General features: G+C 31.8%; 4 protein-coding genes across 6 annotated transcripts; 2 read left to right on the top strand and 2 right to left on the bottom strand.

The window, feature by feature from the left end:
• Positions 1-722: 722 nt before the first annotated feature.
• LOC130962193 (vacuolar-sorting protein BRO1-like) lies at positions 723-7,907 on the bottom strand. 3 transcript variants are annotated; one of them, XR_009079740.1, is made up of 5 exons: positions 7,175-7,907; positions 6,074-7,091; positions 5,667-5,976; positions 5,265-5,354; positions 723-1,161 (listed from the first exon to the last, which is right to left on the bottom strand). XR_009079740.1 is itself a non-coding variant. In XM_057888323.1 (4 exons), exons 2-3 carry the CDS (start codon positions 6,731-6,733, stop codon positions 5,704-5,706), a joined length of 933 nt encoding a protein of 310 aa, XP_057744306.1. In that variant the 5' UTR covers positions 6,734-7,091; positions 7,175-7,907; the 3' UTR covers positions 2,875-5,354; positions 5,667-5,703. The 3 variants fall into 3 exon arrangements, 1 of the variants encoding a protein (XP_057744306.1); XR_009079739.1 differs by lacking the exon at positions 723-1,161 and adding an exon at positions 2,875-3,516; XM_057888323.1 differs by lacking the exon at positions 723-1,161 and having other exon boundaries at positions 2,875-5,354.
• On the bottom strand, positions 6,867-7,881 carry LOC130962469 (vacuolar-sorting protein BRO1-like). The gene is made up of 2 exons (XM_057888675.1): positions 7,195-7,881; positions 6,867-7,091 (listed from the first exon to the last, which is right to left on the bottom strand). The coding sequence occupies exons 1-2, from the start codon at positions 7,879-7,881 to the stop codon at positions 6,867-6,869; spliced, it is 912 nt and encodes a 303-aa protein (XP_057744658.1).
• Positions 7,908-8,970: 1,063 nt separating the features above from the next.
• LOC130962191 (uncharacterized) lies at positions 8,971-12,031 on the top strand. Its single transcript, XM_057888321.1, has 3 exons — positions 8,971-9,814; positions 10,436-10,599; positions 10,708-12,031. Exons 1-3 carry the CDS (start codon positions 9,208-9,210, stop codon positions 11,779-11,781), a joined length of 1,845 nt encoding a protein of 614 aa, XP_057744304.1. The 5' UTR covers positions 8,971-9,207; the 3' UTR covers positions 11,782-12,031.
• Positions 12,032-13,125: 1,094 nt separating this feature from the next.
• On the top strand, positions 13,126-15,747 carry LOC130962192 (uncharacterized). The gene is made up of 5 exons (XM_057888322.1): positions 13,126-13,552; positions 14,130-14,282; positions 14,377-14,518; positions 14,723-14,964; positions 15,390-15,747. Exons 1-5 carry the CDS (start codon positions 13,217-13,219, stop codon positions 15,594-15,596), a joined length of 1,080 nt encoding a protein of 359 aa, XP_057744305.1. The 5' UTR covers positions 13,126-13,216; the 3' UTR covers positions 15,597-15,747.
• Positions 15,748-22,841: the final 7,094 nt, after the last annotated feature.

Below are 22,841 nucleotides of genomic sequence, written 5' to 3' on the forward strand. Positions count from 1 at the left end.
TGTATATATAAAGAGATTTCTAAACTAGATGTACAATGTCAGTTTCACTTTTGAACGGCTCCCACATTAATATCATATAATTACTGTTACTACATTAAAATTGGCAGATGGTGGTGGAAATTTAGCAACGATTTCAAATAAACCATTGCTAAATGAAAAGATAATATGGTTAGTCTTTCAATCTCTAATTATATTATGTTGAAAAAATAAAATAATAAAAAAGTAAAAAACAAAATTGAGGCATTTGTGATTATATTATATTAGTCTTCCAACCACTAAGAACTAATATCATTAATAGTGAAATTCTTGTAGTAATTTTTAGTATTTTTAATTATTATTTAGTTAGTATAAATATTAAATTATTTTTAATAAATAAATTTTATTAATTTATGTGTACAAATTCTAAAAAATTTTGGTACAAATTGTATTAATTTATGTGTGCAAAACTTTGATAAATATAAGTACAAATTATATATTTATTATGTACAAAATATTTATAAATATAGATGCAAATTATTGTTGGCATTTGACAAAAATAATAATATATGCTATATAATATTGCTCATCATTAATATTAAATTATAATAGTGTGCCATTCTTAGATTTAACACAAAGTTTTATTGAATCGTCTTATCTTTTTTATAATTCCTTTTTAATGAATGAATTCATGTTTTGATAAAAACAAAAAAAATAAAAGAAACCTAAATTTATCGCGTCTCATGGACATGGGCAAGGTATTCGGAGAGGAATTACCAAGAACGAACTAGTGCGAGTACGTCGAGATGTATACAACAATATCAACTCAATCTATGTGGCTTTGTCTACATGGATTAGACTAATTAAGATACTGATTTCATAACCCGTATTAGACTCAATTTAGGGAGCAAACCTGGAGCCCTTTCACTATTTTGGTTATCACAACTAAAAGAATGACCAAGTCTTATCTACAAACTCTATAAATATCACAATACTCAGATTTTTTTTTGCTAAGGCAATTCTACTCTAAGCCTCTTAAATTTTTGCTACTTTGAGTATTAAAGTTTCTTGCAGTTACCTTTCACTACCGTCCAGGCGAGCGTCAGAGAAACCTCTATCTTGGCAAACAAATCGGATTCTTCATCCAATCGCGTTTTGACCTCATGTTCATGCCTAATATACCATCTGCTTTTAGGTAACACATCGAAATAGTTTTAAAAACGTGACAAAAATAACTATATATATTTTAAAAAAAGATTTAGAAATTAAATTTTGATGCAATTTTTTATAAATATTATTAAAAAAATAAAATTTTTTTATTTTTAAAATTTGGTAATTTTATGTCTGGTGAATCTTTTTAAAAAGGATTATTATAATGGATATTTTTTTGAAAAATAAAAAAATCTAAGCCAAGAATCGAATTTTGCACCCATTTTTTGTGTACACTTTTTAAATAATTATTTAAATATTACTACAAAAATTCATATTAAATGCACAAATCATTTGTTAAATACAAATATTTTTTTTCACTTATAAAAAAATACTTTTTTGTTATTTTTGTCACTTTTTAAATCTTTTAGAAGCTTATTTATCGTTTGTATCTTTTGGGATTATTTTTGTCAACGAAGATACTATTTTAGTAGTTTACCCTTAAAAACTATAATGAATGTTACTTCCCAAAGAATTTACTGACAACTTAAATTTAAATATGTATAAGGTTACCAAAATCATCACCGATTTTTTAACACCTGACAAAAATATCCTTTAATTTTTTAGGGGCTAATTAAGTAAGATTTTAGTCTCTAAAATTTAGGTCGAAAATTTTATTTATCCCCAACCTTATTTTGCATTTGAATTTGTCTCTCCAATTTGGTTTTAAAATCAATCTTTTGAACAAAAATACCCTTCTTCTCCAATTTTTTTCCCTATCATCCCAATCCCTCATATTCCCTATTTACCGCAAATTTTCTAGCAGTAAGTCTTAACCAGGGACGAGGGAGGGCAGCAATCACGGTGAAGAAGGTGGGCAAAGACGGAGCGAAGAGACGAGTAGAGATGTGGCAAAAAAGGAGAGCAAAAATGCGAGTAGACAAGCGGGTGGCAGCTACGTAGGTAGGCAAAGACATTGGCAGCAACAACGCGGGCAGGCAGATATACTGGCGGCGGTGGTTTGAGCCATCCTCTTCTCGTTGCGTTGCCTCCAGCAGTGCTCACGGCGGTGATTTGAGTCACCCTCTTCTTGTTGTTATTTGTTGTTGATTCTTCTTATTCAGTTAGTTGTTATTTTTGTTGTTACTGATTCTTCTTGTTAATTGCATAGATGTTCAGTCCTTGTCTAAAATTATTTTCATTTGAGATTGTCTGAAATTTGAGGGTGCAAAAATGATCTATAAAAAAAGTGAAAGAAAGTATGATTCTATGCAAGGATATTTTTATCCAATAATCATAGAAAATATAATTTTAAAATCAAGTTAAATCTTAAAGACGAATTTGAATGCCAAAAAAAAATTGTTGGAGACGAATAAAATTTTCAGCCTAAACCTTAAATACTAAAATCGTACTTAACCCTTTTTTAACAACAAAAATATGACAAAAATAACCAATATTAAATATATACTCAAAAATATTTTAAAAATTGGATTTTTTGCAAGTATAATTAAAAAAATAAGACATTTATATCCTAAAAATTTAATAATTTTATGTTAAGTAGATTTTGTTGGCGAATTTTTTGTCAATGACCAAATTAATTTTAAAAAATAAAAAATCTAAAAATCAATTTTTTATCTAGATTTTGTTATGCATTTTCTAAAATGTTATTCAAATATTAGTATAAAATTTTGGATTAAATATATATGCAATTTGCTAAATACAAAAATTATTTGTCAGTTATAAAAATATTTCTTTTGTTATTTTTATCACGTTTAATGATATTTTGATGATATTTTTGTCATTATTAAAAGTGGAGATATTTTTATCAACACATCCATAGTTTATAGTATATTTTATATGTTAACATCACGTGCCTAATCACATGACCTTTTCTTAGCTTCCGTCACCATTCCATTTTCACCAAATCCATCCTAAGGTCAAAAAATGTCATAGTAGGTCACTCAATCAAAGGTTATATAATAGCCACACGATCCCATCTAACAACTATACGCACCATATCCCAAATTAGATTTTTCACCACTTTTACAATTGTACTTAGAAAACATTTGAAGATACTAGACTTAATGCCAGCATGCCACATTCAATTCATCTTCAACTACAATCATAAGAATCAATAATCAAATATCCTCTTCTATTGCTACTATAATACTATGAAGCCTTTGTTCATCATAGTACTAGTAACTTCTCTTGTTCTTGTACTTTTATTATTGTTGTCACCATCAACATGCTCTTCCTACTACATCTACAAGGGTCAAAGTTGAAGTTGAACAATCCACACAAGTGTTTAATTCTTCATTGGAATTGAGGAGGAACAAGAACCTCTAAGAAGAATGTGGAGTCATGTTTCTCAGAAATCCCTCCAAGGCAAGTCTAATCCCCACACAAAACATGTAAAACTCATATATAATTAACAGTTTCAACCCTTAATATCAATATATCAATATCAATGTCATAACTAGCCATGTATCCCCCTCTTTTTCTTAGCTTTTTTTTGTTACTTTAAGTAATTCAGTTTAATATATGCCACTGTGATTTAGATGTTTAGGAATTTTCCTAGCCAACCTATTTGAGTTATATGACATACTCAAATCTATAATTCTTATAGTTCCTATGTTGCTTTCCATTGTAATCAATTGAAATCAAAATGAAAAGCAACCGCAACATAAATATCTATGCCATTTTACACCAGAATATAGATATCCAGAAATGAACAACCATTCCTTCATTTCTCGGAAGTCAAAACATATATATTCTGCCAATTGGGTTTGGATTGGCTCATACTCATTTTTAACATGATCTTATCATGTTTATGGCTCTCCATCATTGATTATTCAGCATTTTAGTTTGTGAAGATGGCAAAGTCATAGTCAAATAAAATAAAAAGAATCCAAAATCCTGCACTAAAATGATGATTAAGAACTTTATTATTCTATAAAAATTTGTCAGGTGCTAAAAAACATATCAAAATAGTGAGTAAACAACAATTCAAAATAACTTAGAGATGAGGAAAATTGGTGAATTAGATAGTTAATCATTCTTGCAAGCATTTTACCAGCACATTAAAATGCTGAATCCTGAAACTCCCACCTCAGACAAAAAATAAAGCAAGCTACAAAATTTGCGGTGCGAGCATTGCATAGGATAACAGAGGTGAAAACTAAGTGCTCTATCATATGTTAGGAGTAGATTAGCCAATCTAAAAATGAGACTATAAAGCTGAAATAAAATAAGAAAGTATACACACAAGAATTGAAACATCGAATATATACCAACCAGGTTAGGTAAACCACATGCTCAGATGCTTTGCAAAATTGGGTCAACAAAATCAGAATTGGAAAATTGGAAGAAAAAGAGCCAAAGAGGCAAACCCGATTAAAAGTGATATTAAATTATCCAATTTTAAATAACTATATACGGGTCCTTCCAGGCCAGGAGCAATCACATTGAGAATTTATCAAATTACACAGATTCAATTTATATTTGTCAAAACATTTGAGCAAAACTGAAGAGGTAGAAGAGAAGAAAGCATAACTAGGGTCTACTGCAATGAAGAAGGCAAAACTCATCTCGGCAGCGCATTAGGAAAATTGTGTAAATACAAACAATAAATTTAGAAGGATTTGAGTAACAATAGAAGCAATGGTTTTAAACAGGAATAATTAATGGATCTCAAACAATCGAACAAGAACACAGGGACCTTTGTTAGAATGAAAGAACATAACCACACAAAGATATACTTTCCTCTACATTCCAGTAAAGGAAATACCTAATCTGCTATTTCCCAAAGGGAAAAATAGAAAATAAATTAGAGAAAGAGTGGATAAGATGGAAGAATCGCGTCTCAGGTGGTTTGGACATGTGGGAAGAAGACCGATAGAACATCCAGTCAGGAAGGTGGATGAGATGGAAGATGGACAAAGAGCGAAAGGCAGAGGAAGACCTAAGAAGACCATCCGTGAGGTGGTCAAACGAGATCTACATGTAAACGGTCTCTCTGTAGACATGATACATGACAGAGCACAATGGCGTCGTTTGATTCATGTAGCCGACCCCACTTAGTGGGACAAGGCTTTGTTGTTGTTGTTGTTGTAAATTAGAGAAAGAGTGAGAGGCTATACCTTGTCACTGTTTGACAGCAAGTTTTGTTTAGAAAACAACTTCATTCACATTTAGCAAAACATATGCATATTAGTTGCTCTATCGATTATCTGTAAAATAAAGAAAAGAGTAAATCACTCTCCTTAGCACCATATGTCACAAAACTTCATACATTGTGTCTACCAATATGCAAAAAAAAAAAACACTAACAATTGCTACCAGATCAGAGGCATACAAATTGGTGTAGAATAAGTACCAATATATTCACACATCAACAAACAAAACTACGAGGATGATATATTCACAAACAGAGCTCTAGCATCAACGAACAAAATTCCAACAGCCAACTTAAAAAAGGAAAAAAAATCCTAAAGCTCGTTTTGTTTATCTCTATGGTAATGTTATTGTGGTGGTATGATCACCTGGGAGCTCATCTCTTCCAATGGCAACATTACTGCCTCAAAGGTTGGCCACAAGATTTCCATCCTTAATCATGACAGGGCCAGCCTCGGAGAGAAGGTCCAAGCATAGTGGTTGACATCCCTGTTGAAGAAGGGATTGAGCCGTACAATACCCTGAAAGAAATTGGTCAGTGACATCAATAGAAGCAGTTTTAACATGGAGGGTTTGCATCTTCGACTCGAGATATTGAGGTATCGAGGATTGAACAAGACTCTCAGCTAAAGGCCCCGATGTCAACAGATCATAAGCTTGCCGATAAAGCTGAGAAACCTACATCATCCCAGTCAAACAATTTAACAAATCAAGATTCATAACAATCAAACACGCAAAGAAAGGATCAACTGAAAAGGTAGATTATGATACATACAACAAATCCACCTAATGGTGATCGATCAGAATGGGAAAGAGGTGAATGGAACTTCAAGTCATCAATCTCGGCAGATATTATCTCGCACAGCATATCGGTGCAGTTTATTGACAAGTCAACAGTGGCAGATGCCTTCTTAGTCTCAGAATTTAGCATATAGAACCAATATGAAGCATCATTTAAGGCGTCGATGGCAATGCGATGGCCTTGGAAGGTGGTGGGATCGCAGGAGAGAGCAATGTGGGTGCAGAGGGCTCCAAGGTTGAAGAGAACAGAGGCCTTCTCCAAATGAATGTTGTGCTGAGAAGAGTCTTCTTGTGGGTTGAAGGCATTGTACCAAACAAAGATAGGTGGATTGGGTGAGGAAGTCATGGGGAACAAGTTCTCAATCATGCAAAGGCATTTGAAATAGCGGATGAGGCAATCGCGGCGAACGGGTAGAGAGATGTCATCACGCTGCATCTCATCACGCAATTTGTTTAGCATTTGGAGAAGGCCTTCTACTCTCTTAGCCACGCTCTCAGAGTATTTGAGGACAAAATAATTGCGCAGGGACTCGTATAGATCCAAGGGCTCACACTTCTTCAAAGGGAATGCCAGAACATGTGACGAAGACGAAGATGAGAGGATTGACAAATTTGTTGGATAAGGAGGAGGCATGTCCCATGGGTAAGCCACCAGCTTTCCACCATCGATAATCTTGAAAGGGCTGTACTCGGAAAGGGAGAGGTCAATGTATGGGATTCAATGTTGATTGTGTATCCACTGGTGGCAGATCCCTGTAACTAATTTTTCAGTGATAAGACTCTGCATTATCATCAAGAGGACGAAACTGGAACAATGGGAGTCGCTCGGATTTGGGTAGGATGGATGATCGCCTCCGACGAGGCTCCACCTCAAAGAATTTCACCTTCAGCGAAAGATGAGTTATCCAGGTTTCGTCAAATGAGACGACAAGTGCGGTTGCAACGGAATCACATAGTATCAGATCACATGCCGCCCGATAAAGCTTAGAAACCTACATCATCATCATCATCATCATGCTATTGAAAATCTAAAATGAAAAAGTAAAGGTAAAATGAATCTAGAGTGAAAACTGACATATTCAAACGCAAGGGCACATTGTGTTGTTCGAGATTAGAACTGGCGTCGTCATTTGTGTTGTTGTGGTGGAGTCGTTGCTGTAATTTGAGATCCTCAGCCTGAGCGGACAAGAGCCAGTGCAGACTCTCGGCGAAGAGGACAGTCAAGTCGAGAGTGGCGGAGACGTCCTTGGAAAAATACTGCCAGAGTTTGTAGAAGAATTTGGCGGAAGCATTGAAGGCTTCCATTGCAAGGTGACGGCCAAGGGCGGTGGTGCGGTCGCAAGAGGCCCCAATCTGGCTGTGTATGGCGCCAAGGTTGAAGAGAACAGCAGCCTTCTCCAATTGGATGCTGTTGCGCTGCAAGGAGACACCATTATCATGCTTAGGGTTGAAGGCGTCGTACCAGACAAAGATGATCGGGTCGGAGTCGGACTCGGAGTCGGCGTCGGAGGGGATAGCGGTGAAGAGTGGCTCAACCATGCAGAGACATTTGAAGTAGTGGATGAGGCAGTCACGTTGCATAGGAAGGGAGAGGTCCCCTCGCTCCACCATGTCCCTGCGGCATTTGTTTAGGGTTTCGAGAACGCTTTCCACTTTCTGTGCATCGCTCTCTGAATATTTTGTGGCTACGAACTGGCGTAACGGCCTGTACAGATCCACCGGATCACTCTTCTTCACAGGGATTGCCAGTACCCTTTCCGGGTTCGGATTAACATTGCTCATGGCGACGGCGAATCAGATAGGCTACGATTGTGTTTGGTGTAAAATGGGAGATAGATACTAAAATAAAAATGGAATTTTAATTTAATTTGTATAAGAGTAAAATTAGAATTAATTAATTGAAATAGAGATATTTTAGATATAAAATATTATTAAAGTTTTAGTTTTGGTCTAAAAAAAATTTCAATCCTTTGTATTCTTATTTTTTGGAGGTATTGAAACACTAAAATTAGGGGCGAATATGGTTTGGTTCACTCCGGCTCAAAGACCTAGCCTAGTCCCGAACAATTTAGAGGTTAATTTGATGTGATTTTACCGGTTTAAAATCAGGTAAGAATCTCAAAAATAAACTCGATCATTATTTTTGATCGGATTCAGGTCAAGACGAACTCGATTTCATCCGACTATGTGCACTTTAAAGAAACTAAAAAAGATATATATGTTTTAAATTAATTTTAATATTATGTTATATTAATTATAAACTTATTGTTTTATTTTTAATCACACATATTGAATTAGAAAATAGATCAAAGAAGCAACAAATTATAATTTATGGACAAATTTAAGTTCAAATATAGATATTAACTTCTCGATAACAAGTTTCTTTTTTTTTATAAATAAGTTTATTTATAAATTATTATTAAAGTTTTAAAGACCGGTTTTCACTTCATTTGGACCCAGTATAATTGTAATCCGAAAATATTTAGATTTCATCGGGCTTATAGCCGGATTAGGATATAAAAAATAGATTCAATATATATTTAGGACGAGTCTGGATCAGAACAAACTCGGTTTCATCTGACCATGAACGTCTCTAACTAAATTTTTTGGGATAAAAATTAAAATTTTAGTATCAATTTTTAAGTTGACAAACATAATACTAAATTTCATTCTCTGGATCTCCATCTCAAAACAAATTACCTAAGATTTTTTCTCCTTTTCTACTTTCCTCTTCTTTAAGTTTCTTTTATTTTTAGTAAATGGAAAATCATTTTCATCCAAATACACGTCTAGATAGATAGAGCCTTCCAGATTTGTTCATACATTTAAAACCATGATGTGAATTATCATATCCTAAGAATAAGCATTTTTCTTATCTATATTCTAATTTATGCTTATTATAGAACCCGAGATATGGAAAGCAAGCACAACCAAAAATTTTTAGCATTTTGTAATCAGGTTTCTTATTAAAAACTTTTTCAAATGCTGACTGATTACCAAGAACAGTTGACGGCAGCCTATTAAGAAGATAAACAGCAGTGGCAAAAGAATCCTTCCAATGCCACTCTCAGATGCAACTTCTTCACTCCCAAACGAACCCTAACGCAAATGGTGGGACCGAAAAGACACTTCCTTCCACTTATCTTAGTCTCCGTTACCGCCTTCATCTTCTACACATTCCACCAGTCTTCACTCCCACCCCCTTCCGCCCCCGAACTCAATCCCAATTTCACCCTCCAAAACCCAATTCGGAAAAACCCTAACCCTAACTTCACCTTCATCATCAAAGTCCTCGCCTTTAATCGCCTCGACTCCCTCTCCCGCTGCCTCCGCTCACTCTCCTCCGCCGATTACCTCGGCGACCGCGTCCACCTCCACATCTACATTGACCATTTCGCCAATGGATCATCGGAGATTGATGAGAAGCTTAGAGAATCACACCGGATTTTGGAGTTCGTCGATTCGTTCGATTGGAAATTTGGGGAAAAAGTTGTGCTTTACAGGACCCTGAATGCTGGCTTGCAGGCGCAGTGGCTGGAAGCGTGGTGGCCAAGCAACGATGACGAGTTTGCCTTCATTGTGGAGGATGATTTGGAGGTTTCTTCACTCTATTACGAGTTCGTGAAAGGAGTGATCATGAATTTCTATTACAATGCCTCCAATTATAGCCCTTCCATCTATGGTGTTTCGTTGCAAAGAGCAAGGTTTGTCCCAGGTACCATGTTTTTTCTGTTTATTTGTTTTTCTAACGATTAATTAATTTGATTGATTTTGTTCAAAATTGTGCAAACTTATTTTAAATGTTGTTTTGTGTGTGTTTTGGCAAGTAGGTGAAGTTTTATGTATTGAAGGAATATGGTTTAATCATGTAGATACCATAGAAATGGAAGAGATCTTCATCTATGCTTTATCTGATTTTCTGATTGTTTATTTGATTTTTGAAGTTGTCTTTTAATACTTTCCAATTCTGATGGTGATGCTTGAAAATTGAGAATGGAAGCTGCGAATGCATGCAATTTCACTAGTTGAGTAGTGAGATACTTCCGGCATTAGGATTCCGTGCCGGTGGCAATCATGTTTAGTATAAGAATTTGATCTGTGAGAAACTGGTGTTTTGAGTTTTGATGGAATGGAGTTGAACCTTTTTCTTTGTGTGTGATGATTATTTGGAAAATGAAAATGGATGTTACAAAGTTGAGAACGGTGGAAGAACTTTGTTGGACAACTTGGTGTAACTTTCTTCTTTTATCTGCTGCCTAAGTAATTATTCTCTGCTGCTTCATTATTTGTGTATGTTAATATGGGTACTGATGGTATTATTGGTTCGGGGCTGCAGGTAAACATGGAAACAAATTACAGTTAGATGACCAGACACGACTATTTTTATACCAACTAGTTGGGACTTGGGGTCAAATTCTCTTTCCAAAGCCTTGGAAAGAGTTCAGGTTGTGGTACGATGGAAACAAGGCAAAGGGAATTAGGCCCTTTCTTGAGGGAATGGTAATATTTCCTTTTTACTGTAAGAAAAAAATTTGTGTTCTTCACTCTTATCCAGTTCTCAGATTTGTTGATTTTAGCATATAATATTTGTTGCAAAATTCTGTGTAGGTGACTACAGGATGGTATAAGAAGATGGGGGAGAAAATTTGGACACCTTGGTTCATTAAATTTATTCAATCCCGCGGTTACTTTAATATCTACCAGAACTTTCTGCATGAGAGAGCATTAAGTGTTTCCCACAGAGATGCAGGAGTAAACTATGGAAAAAGTGCTGGACCTGATTCTCAATTAATTGAGGAAAGATCTCTGGACTTCAATCTTTTGGAAATGCAGCCTCTGAGCAGTTTAAAATGGTACGATTTTTGTTTCAAAGAAGTACTTCCCAGCAAGGTGGTGACAAACATGGAAGAACTTGGATCTATGCTTCACTCTCTATCGAAACAAGATAGTATCATCGTAGTTAATATTGTTGGGGTATCAGATGCAGTAGCTAGAAACTTATTATGTCACTTTGAGAGGCTAGATATCAGGAATTATATATTTATGGGCCCTCCATCTGACTTCTTGTTTGATCTTGCAAGGAGGGGGCATCCTGTAGTTGATATGGACCAATTTCTAAGTAGTGTTGGAGTGTATAAATCGACTTCCAAAGGTCCCAATTCTGATGCCCTCAAGAGGATTTTGGCAAAGGCTTATGTAATTAGAAAGTGTATCCAAAATAGGTATAACACATGGGTGATCAATGGAAACATGCTTCTCAATTCTAACCTCTTGTTCGAATCCAGTGATCTCAACAAGGACTTCTTTGTTGCAAACAACTTGGATTTCTTCTATGCTAAAAGCTCGTCTTCAAGTGAGAAAGTTTGGAGTAATGACTTCGTGTCGAAGGTTGTAGCTATGGCAGACTCATTGGCAAGAAAAGATGATGGTATAAGGTTTGTAGATGTGGTAAAAAAATTATTGGAAGAGAGTGGTGCTAGGATTGGAAGAGTTGATGAGACTACCTTTGGAATGAAGATTTGTTCTGATAAAGTTGGCAAATCTTCCTTTGAGGATAAAAAATTGGTACATTGGTCAACTGTGATGGAACTAGAATCTGTTCAAAAATGTCTTGAAGAGTTGAATTTATGGAGTATAGACAGTGATTTATCCTGCACAGCAGTGGTATGTCACAAGTCATAGCATTTTGTGGCAGAGAGAAGTAGATTTACATTTACATTTTATCTCTTTCTATACTTTTTTTTAATGCCAGTTTGGCTTACACATTCTTTTGCTCATTTTGTATCATCACTTGTAACAAAATTAAGCTGTGCATGTGAGTTTAGATGTGTTGGAATTAATTTCCTGAGCTGAATTTTGTGTAGTAGTAATCTCTCAATGAACAGAGTTGTTCTTTGTATACAAGGTTTACCTTTCATCACAGTTATTCATGTTTCCTAGTTTCCTATGCTTTTTTAGGATTTGGAGGATTCTTGTGTTTTGTGTGGCTGTAAAACAAAGACTACCACGTAACTAAGCTCTATATTAAACAGTGATGAATATAATGAATTAGCCAATATGATGAACAATATTTGGTTTGCATTACCTAACAGAATTAGAGGTAAATATATGATCACGTTTATTCAAAATTAATTGTGTCCTCTAGAATTGATTTTGGGAAAAGTAAAAGTTTGTTAAATTTTTTTAATAAAAAATTATAATCAATTTTAACTAAACTAATTTCAGAGTTAATTCTACCTTTAAGTAATTCTACAAATCCAAAACTATTAAATTAGTCACTTTAGTCCCTAATAAAATTTTATTCATTCAAAATTTTTTAAAATTACTTTCATTCAACATATTAATCTCTTTGTCGTTTTCAATTAAATTTTTAATTTGAACAAATAAATTTTAAACAAATTTTATTATAAGAAAATTACATCCCAAAAAAATTACTATAAAATAAATTAGTTCTTTTTCGTAATGAAAGATTAATCCATCCTATAAAGATAATTCTTAAAGATTTAAGAATAACAATATAAAATTAAATTGGATTAGTTTAGTGATTAGCTCACTAACCCTTTTAAAAAGTTATAGTAGTAGTTAAATTTCACTCCCATTACTTAAATGAGTAGAAAATTGACTAAAAAACATTATCTTATTGTTTTTCCTTAACAATGTTTCTTTGGATCACACTTCCTTGGGTCCATTATCTCATTCTCAAGTCTTAACTGCATAGAATAAATAACAAAATTGGCTAAAATAAAAAATTAATTTAAATTGCTCTAATAATTAACTGACTTATTTTATTTAAATAAATGTCAAAAGTTTAAATTTGACTTTATATATTTAGCAATTTATTTATCAATAATAAATTCTTAAATAAATTTTAGATACCTAACAAATTAATTATCAATCCTTAATCCTTAATCCTTCAGTTAGGAAGCAGGGTGAAAAAAAAATTTGGCTAGAGGAAGTGAAGTATGACCCCACCATCATTCACACCACACTGCCACAAATAAAACAAAACAAAACTATTGCATAGTGTTAGTGTACAGTGCTACTTCCTTCACTAATTCATCTTCTCACAAAAATCAGAAATACCAAACGACGTCGCATTGAGACACAGCTTGTTCCAATGGCGGACCCAAAGATTTCGGCGTACTACCAAACACGTATGGCGCACTTCGGTGCAGTCACCAACGACTGGCTCGCCCAGGCCCAGTCCGCCTCCGTCATCACCACCACCCCACCACCACCATCTCCGCCACCAACCGCCGCAACTCTCTCCGATCCCAGCCACCAGAAACCCTCGTTCTCGGTCATCGACGAATTCAACCGGTGGCGGAAACAGCCCGACCTGGCGGAGGCCGTCGCCGCAATCCGCGCCCTCGCCGCAGTCATAAGGTCGAGCATGGCCACCACCATGATGCAACTCGAGATCGAGCTCAAATCTGCTTCCGATTCGCTCAAGGTTCGTAACGAATTTTCTGTTTAGTGGTGAAAAAAAGGGACTTGTTTTGCTTTGAAGCTATTAAGTTCTGTTCTTTCAGCTCCTTTTTATTCTCTTTTTATTCTCTGCTTTTGAGAATGTTTTTCCATTCTTCTGAAGGAAAAAAAAAATGTGGAATCCCAAAATAATGAATAAATTTTTAAGCTATCTCAAGAAGTTTTGGATTGTAAAGTTATTTTGCAACTGAAACAAACAAACAATTATTTTTTTTTTCAGCTTATTCAAAATTTCAAATGCACCCTTTAGCTATCTGCATAGTTATCACTTGTTTTGGTACCTTGTACTTTAGTTTTGTTTTGTTCTTGTTGGAAATTTACTTATTCTATGCATGGTCAATTTAACATTACGGTTCTTGGGGTTGCTCATGGTTTGTTGTTCATTTCTGAATGTGATTATGTTGAAAAACCTGAATTGAACTGAATTTGAAGTAAGTTTTAAGTAGTAGAAAAGAGGTAGTGGGACTGGCTTTTTTCGAATTTTCGGAACTGTTGGTTTTGCTGGTTAATTGTTGACTAAAATCTTCAATGAGGTTTTGCAGTCATGGGATACAACCTCTATATCATTGACAGCAGCATGTGATCTGTTTATGCGGTATGTAACTAGGACTGCTGCTTTAGAATATGAAGACTTCAATTCGGCTAAATCTCGCTTGATTGAACGTGCCGATAAGTTTGGCGAAATCTCGTACACGGTATGCTACTTAAATGACTGATGAGTTGGTTGTTCTCCAGTACAACATGATCTCAGTTACATACTTGGTTTCCCATATTGTCTTTGTTTTGCAGGCTCGCAAAGTCATTGCAATGCTGAGTCAAGATTTTATATTCAATGGTTGTACAATTTTGGTTCATGGTTTTTCCAGAGTTGTCTTGGAAGTTCTGAAATTGGCAGCACAAAATAAAAAATTGTTTCGGGTTTTGTGCACAGGTTTGTGCCATCCTTCTCCTGTTAGATATTTATGCCTTGGATTAATCTCAAGTTTTTGGTCGTTATAACTTTGTTCATCACCTCAGTTTCTGGATTTATCTCATTCCAATCTCTTGGATGAAGTCCATATCGATGTTGTATTCAATTTTAGTAAATCATGTCAAGACATCAAAATTTCTTTTTTTTTTTCATGTAAATTTGCAGAGGGGAGACCAGACCGAACAGGGTTACGGTTGTCCAATGAATTAGCCAAGCTGGATGTTCCTGTGAAACTTGTAATAGACTCTGCGGTGGCATATACTATGGATGAGGTGGACATGGTATTTGTAGGGGCAGATGGAGTTGTCGAAAGTGGCGGTATAATCAACATGATGGGCACATACCAAATTGCAATGGTCGCAAAGAGCATGAGCAAGCCAGTTTATGTGGCAGCTGAAAGCTACAAGGTACACTTGCTCCATACAAAAGTTATTATAGTATTTCAGTTGTTAGTTTAGATTTTAGGATTCTTGCAACCTTTTTGTGCATATCTAACATCAATAAGAAAATTCTACCTTTGTTCTTTAATGCAAATTTCTACATAGCCAGGAGGATTGTGTTTGATTTTTCTACAATAAGGTAGAACATAGCTGAATCTTTAGGGCATTGATCAGATACAAATGTTGATGCCACATTGCTTGTAGGTAGAACACCATATGACTTGAGTACAATGTCAAATGAGCAAACATTGCCGTGAGAAAAACAATCATTAAGGCTGCGTTTTGCAACTAAGTCAGAGTAATACATGTGATTACACGCCTTATTTAGGCCTATGAGAGTAACTGATATCTAACTACTTAACTAACTCACTGATTTCCCTAATACTCTGCAGTTTGCTCGCCTTTACCCGCTGGATCAAAAGGATTTGGCACCTGCATTGCGCCCAGTTGACTTCGGTGTACCAATTCCATCAAAGGTAGAGGTTGAATGTTCTGCCAGGGATTACACTCCTCCTCAATATCTGACTCTGCTCTTCACAGATTTAGGTGTTCTTACTCCATCTGTTGTTAGTGATGAGCTTATCCAGCTATACTTATAGTCTCTCTCATCACCATCCATGTACAATTTTGTTCATGTTGGTCCCATTTCAAGAATCAAGATCATTTGTATCTGATCATGATAACAGTTTTGTAACAACTACTTGCATTGCTAACTTCAATATATAAATTGGGGATCATAGTGTTTCCATTGTGTTTTGGTAGATTTTGCATAGCCTCTTAAATTCTTTCTTTTGGGATAAACAATGATCGAACTATATATTTTTCTGTTATAGAAATTTTGATAATATCATAAAGTCACTTATTCTAAAAGCTTAAATTGATAGATAAAGATACATAAATAACTATATATATTATAATTACCATGTATTTGGTGGTTAAAATTGAATTAATTTTGTTTTATATAGTTGTGTTATGGAGATTTTCTATTTTACTGATCCTCGTAGAACTTGCTAACTGCCTAAGTTGTTGAAGACTTGAACATAGTAATATAGTATACAATCACTCGCTTGTGCTTTTTAAGAATTTATTTTTTCAAGCTAATATATATATCATTTGAATTTGAATACTTTTAAGAATAAATAATAAATGACTATTTGTATCCATGAAAGATGTACTTATATTAAATTGAAACTAAACTTGTACCCACACAAGATGTCTTTCGTGACAAAAGTACCTTACGTGGCACTCCAATCCAACCCTTAAAAGACAGATACTTTTGTCACACGAGTTTCGATCTAATATGGATACATATATCGGTATTTTCATCTTTTATGGATACAAATGGTCATTTATTCTATTTTTTAAATTTGTTGACAAACAATCATGTTAGGTATATACACTAAAATTAATTACCAGTATATAATACATATTTTAATATAAAATATACATTAAAAATATAAATTAAATTACACATGTATTATACATAAAAATACATGATGATTAATTTAGTAGTTGATTTTTATGTGCACATAGTATTTTTGATAAATAAATAACTAAATTATTTATAATATACATTCATAATTTTATATTTATATTAATTAAATTTGAATTTTAAAATAAATAATAATTTATAGTTGTTATTTTATTTTATTGTATAAGTATTAAGTATTAACTTTTCGAATTAGTAACCAACATAACAATAATACCTCTTGAAAGAATTCAAAGTTAAATACTATTTTTCTTTTGGGGAAAAAAAAATCCCCTTTTATGAATACTAATATTATGTCTCTTCATTAACGTGAAATTTCAAGATATTTTAAAAAACGTTACGTTGAATTGGATTAATCACCATGATGATATCATAAAACTAGTTTTAAAATTTCAATTCATCAATTGTGTTACTTTTACATAAAATGTGTTTTTTTTTTCTTATATATAGGTAGCATGCTAGGCTTTTTGCCATCACCATCCATTCTTTTCTTTTCACTCTATATTTACACAATGCGAAGAGAAAGCCATATATAATTTTACAGAATCTAAGAAGATATCATAATTCCATATAATTGGATCTCATGGCCTCTATATATATAAGTCTGTGGATCCCACAATTCTCCATTATTATGATCTTTTCTTCATATGTGCAATAAGAACTAGTTTCATAAGATATTGTTGTCATTTTGATCGTCCTTATTATTGTGAAAAGAAAATGTAACACAAATGTTGAGTCACATCATGCAAGAGACAAGGAAATAAATTAATAAAGAATGAAAAATGCTTATTCATTAGTGTAAAAATGAAAATTGAATGAGGGCAATTGGCTAAATTAGTAAATTCAAACGACAACAACAAACACAAAGATCATCTTAAAGTTAATTTTTGTACATACTTCTTTTTATCAATCCCGTTACGTTACCAACAACATTTATGCCAACATCTGCCAACTCTTATTTATAAGTGTGTTTAATGGAAGTGTCTTTGTGAATGTGTCTAATAAAAATATCTTTTTTATAGCTGTGTTTAATAGAAGTGTCTTTATAGATATATTTTTTGGATGTGTCTCTTTATATATGTGTTTAAAATATAATAATTAATCATTGTTAACAATAAGTTGGCAGATAATATGTTGGTACCTTATACTTTTCCTCTTTTTATTAATAAACTCATTTATATTTTGTATTAGTAGAATTGTAGAATCTTATCTTATATTTTGGCATGCACCAGTATGTGTTTAGATCAATGAAAGAATTATTCCCTAATCTTAATTAACATATTGGGATGGATACCTATATTATGTCCATATATATAATTAAAAAGATCAAAATAAATATATTACACATCAATTTGAGTGAGCAAGAAATAAAATACATATTAATTAATTAATGATAAGTAGTTTCTAATTCTCAATAACTTGAAATGTTGCAACAACCTAAGGTTTACACATATAATATAACTTCTGATGAAATTTATTATAAGTGTTTTTATTCCACCATATATATTGGTACATGTTATAGTAATTATCATTATGATGACTACAGTACTTATACAACTTTAGAATATTTTGTTAAAATTAAAATAATATTTTTAATATTTTAAAAAAACTTCTTAATTTGAAAAATATAAAAATAAATATAACCTTAATCTTAGTAACACTTTTTAAGTATTCTAAAATTATATAGCCAATATGATCAAAAATTGTTTGAGTGTTGATTTTGTTGTTGTGAAAGGAACTTGGATCTGAGGTCAGCAGCATCAACTTGTTCATCAAAGTGATTCTCAGGAATCCAGTTTCCACTCTTTGGATCTCTCATCCAAAAAGTTTCATCTTTATTTTTATTATCATTTTTGGCTGATGATGATTGTGACTCACTCACCATCCTTGTTGCTCCCATTTGAAGCTCCACATCTTTTGCTACAACTCCATAGTATCTCTTCCTCCTGCTACATTGATTATTTCTTTTCATCATTATAACAAGATTTTCAATTTTTTTTTTGTTATATATACAGACAAAAAAGAAAGGAAGAAGATTTGAACATGTGTATCATGAAAGGTGAAAACTTAGGTGTATAAAGTTGATAGCTGAAAGTCGTTAGATCTAACGACTCTCAATTATAAACTTCACGTGAAGTTGACTGCATCTGAGTTTCCACCATCATAAAACCATTTAATCCAAAAGACTTAACGTTTTGTGTGAACATTCGGTTAAGAATGTGACAAAAATAACATATAATTATAGATAGAAAAGATGTAATTAATCTAAACATTGTGAATACATAATATTTTTTTCAATCTCTCAATATAAAATAATTTTATACGGGTATTCAATCATCTAATTAATATTATTATATCAATAAAAATATTTTTTTTATTGACACCCGAACAATCATCCTAAAAAATAGATATGATTACATGATTGTGTAACTCAGTGTATCAAAATTAAATTATGTATATATATATAAAGACATATATATATATATATATATATATATATATATATATATATATATATATATATATATATATATAAAGTCATGCAAAGGAAACTAATTAAAATGAATATAATAATATGGAAGAAGAAGAAAACCTGAGAAGGAGAAGAGGGTTGATAGGAAGCTTGGTGATGATGATGTTCATCTTGATGAAGATTGCATAAACTGATGTATGTAGAGACAAAGAATGAACTCTAACTCTCAAATGTATATGGATGAAGATTTCCTTTGGAAGAAGGGATCTTATATAAAGCGAAGAAAAAGCGTACGTCACTTTATTTTAAAAATAATAATAATATGTATGTCCTTTAAAGAATGTAATTTACCTAATTAAATGTGTGAGGGATATTTTAGAATTATTATTTATATATAGTTAGAATGTTTTTTTTTTTTTGTTAGATAAACAAACTCTTTTCAATACGTAAGAATAATTTTTGCGGGTATAATATTTTCAGCAATATATAATTCTAAGAAATACATATTCAAACTCAAACTCATGAAACAAACTAAATCCCACGTTATCTAAGAATTTAATTTAGACAAACACTTTTCCAAGAATATATAATAATGTAAATTACCACTTGAAAAGTAACATAAATTATTATTTTTAAATTTTGAACGATTGATGGTATGATTACTCACCTAAATATAAGATACTATTGTGGGTCCAAATAGTTGATACTTAAATTCTGGTGAAAATTTTTCCGGATTCAGTATAGAGAGAATAATGTGTAGTGATCGATAAAAGGAATATATTGACCAAAGTCCAAAAGGTTGTATATAAGGAAGTTATTTACGAAACAAACATGAAGTTCTAGCTACCACACCCATGCAAAATAGTAATACACCAACTTAGTTTGGAAAGCAAGAAATGAAAGGTTGCAGTCACTTGAACAAGGAATATATAATAATAATATTTTTTATTATTAAAATTTGATAATTTTATGAATGACTATATTTTTTTAAAAAGTAAAAAAATTTAGAGCTTTGAATTTTTTTTACATTTTCTAAAATATTTATTTAAATATTGTCAAAAAAATTTATATTTAATAGATAACCTATTTGCTAAATATAAATTTTTTTTATTACTTAAAAAAATATAATATTTATGAATTGTTTTTGTTGTATTTTTAAATCATTTAAAGACTGCTTTGTTGATAATATTTTTGAGTGATCTTTTATAATAAAAATATATTTTAGAGTGAAATTATTAACATCATATTATATTTTTTACTTCAATTAATATTTTTGATATTATACGATATTATTTTTTTAAATAATTTATTTTGATATAAGAATAAGAACTAAAACTATTATATTTATTTTTTTCATTTGATTCAAGGATCAATATGAAAATCAAGTAGTTCGTTTATCTCTCGAATCGTAAAGTCACTCTTATCAGACGGCTACTTCAAACCAACTACCGGTATGTTAAAATTTTTTTGAATATTAGAACGAATCAATTTAAGGTCTGGTCTCGTTAGTTTGTCGATCAAATCAGTCGGTTTGATCTAATTTTAACAACTATATTCTAAAGCATGTCATCACAACTGTAAATAATTTTTTATATCCACACCATAGTCATTCCCTAAAAGATATTAAATATTTTTAGTGGTAAATATTAATTTGTTTTGTAAATACGAAAGAAAATAGTAATAGTCCTTTCCTTTCTAAATACCATGAAATTATACTTTTAATTTCTTTTTTCAATTTTAGTTTTAATTTATTATTGCTTTTTGTACTTTAAGTTAATTAATTTGGTCATATTTATTTGAAAGTACCAAAAATAAGAATAAGAACTAAAACTATTACATTTTTTGTTTTATTTGATTTCAGGATGATATAGTTTATTTATCTTCTATTATCATTAGATTATCATAACTTAGTTTGGAAAGCAAGAAATGAAAGGTTGCAGTCACTTGAACAAGGAATATATAATAATAATAATAGAATATGCACATGAAAATAATTTTAATTAAATATTAACTAACTTTTTATTATAAAATTATTTTTAACCTTTATTTTTTGAAAAAAAATTAAGATTTAGAATAATAAACTTGGAATATTAATATATGATTTAAAATTTAAAATTTAAACTTTTTAGAATTAAAAGAATGGTTAAACTCATAATAATATTACAGCCAAAACTAAATTAAACAACTGGCGGAATATAATAATCAGGTCATGTGGCATCATTCATGTTGATATATACATGCATTTACTGAAAAAAAATTAAGTTCCTTTAAAAGAAGAAGAAATGCTATAAACTATTTAATGTTCAATTTAAATTTGAAGGTTCTTGGTGTCTCCTACTTTAACTATACATTTTTCAATAAAATTCCATAGACTATTGAATAGTTCAGAGAGAGAGAGAAAAAAATTACTCTAAAAACACCCAATTAAGAAAAAGAAACGTGTTTATTAGTATGTAAGTTGCAAGTTATACTAAGAATAGTGAATAATAACCACGGCATTTTTATTCTTCTAAGATAATGATGGTAATCATCTTCTATAGCAATAGGAGGTTTTGCTTTATTCTTTTGGTTCATGGACATTGATGCCGTTTAAAAGTCGTTGTAAACTGAGTTATAGTCAATTTACAAGGCAACGTTGCCATCACTTGGAGCATGGAACTTTCAAGTGGGAATCTAAAAGGTGGTGATATTCATGCATTTTGTTACATGCAATATTATGCTTAGCTTATAGTAAAGGTTGTGGATCTTCTTTTTTTATTCTAATAAGGTTAGTTGATAAACCAATAGCACAATATTATATGTAAAAAATGTTTAATATTTTTTTAGATGATGGTAATAAGATTCAATGTTGATATAATATAAAATTAATTATTCTATTAATTCTTATAGTTTGAAAATTTGTAATTGAATCTCTGTACTAAATAAATTTTTTTAATAAGATCCTTTCAAGTAGTTATCTTTCGGAAAAAAATGCATAGTCCTAAAACAATTACTTTTAGAATAATTCATAATTCATCTTACACCAAATACAAAGATTAATATTTCGTATGTTTTAACAAAAAAATAATTAAAAGATACCTAATTAAAAATTCTTCTATCAAATATAAAAAAATTACAAAATTTTAATTTATAAAGAGCAAGTAATTAAGCTTATAATATATTTATTTGAATGTACATGAAGTAAAACTGAGAGTTTTTTTTCCCCTTTTTATTTCTATGCTTCTACTTAAATATTTTTCTTCAGGCATAAACCCCCCTGGACATTACAAGCATCGGCATTCTTTAGAAGGGCTACACAAACTTTATTGCATAAAATATAAGGAGAATTAGATTCTTTGAGAGGCTTAATTTTAGTGTGCAATAGTGTCAATAAATTAGAAAATACTATTAAAAAAATTTTTTTAACAAATGTTTTTGCCATGTTTATAAGAACATATTCTTAATGGAAATGGCAAATCAAATTTATTCCCCAATTAAAGTATCTGTAGATAGCTGCTTCATTAGGCCACAATCCCCACACTAAAAATGGACTTTAAAGCAGAGCCTAAATTGATTCTAAGCAAACATGAAAATGCTGTACAGCTAAAACGATTCTAATTTGGACTAATACAAGTAATCACTCAATTAAAAAAAGATTTCCACCTTGATGTTATGATCATGCAGATAATCATGTGCAGATACCTTTGACTACTTGACAAATAGTATTTGTCATTATTTTTTTCGTTTAAAATGTTTAGCTTGATGTCAACTAGTTTGAAGCTAAGGAATATATCTTTACTTAGTTTCATGAAACAAGTTTAGTCACAACTATCTAGTTGCAAGTTACCTGCATAACTAAAATGGAACATTATCTAATATAAATAGTAAGCTTTTAGAACATTA

The sequence above is a fragment of the Arachis stenosperma genome, chromosome 2 (genome assembly GCF_014773155.1).
Source record: "Arachis stenosperma cultivar V10309 chromosome 2, arast.V10309.gnm1.PFL2, whole genome shotgun sequence".
NCBI classification, from domain to species: domain Eukaryota; kingdom Viridiplantae; phylum Streptophyta; class Magnoliopsida; order Fabales; family Fabaceae; genus Arachis; species Arachis stenosperma.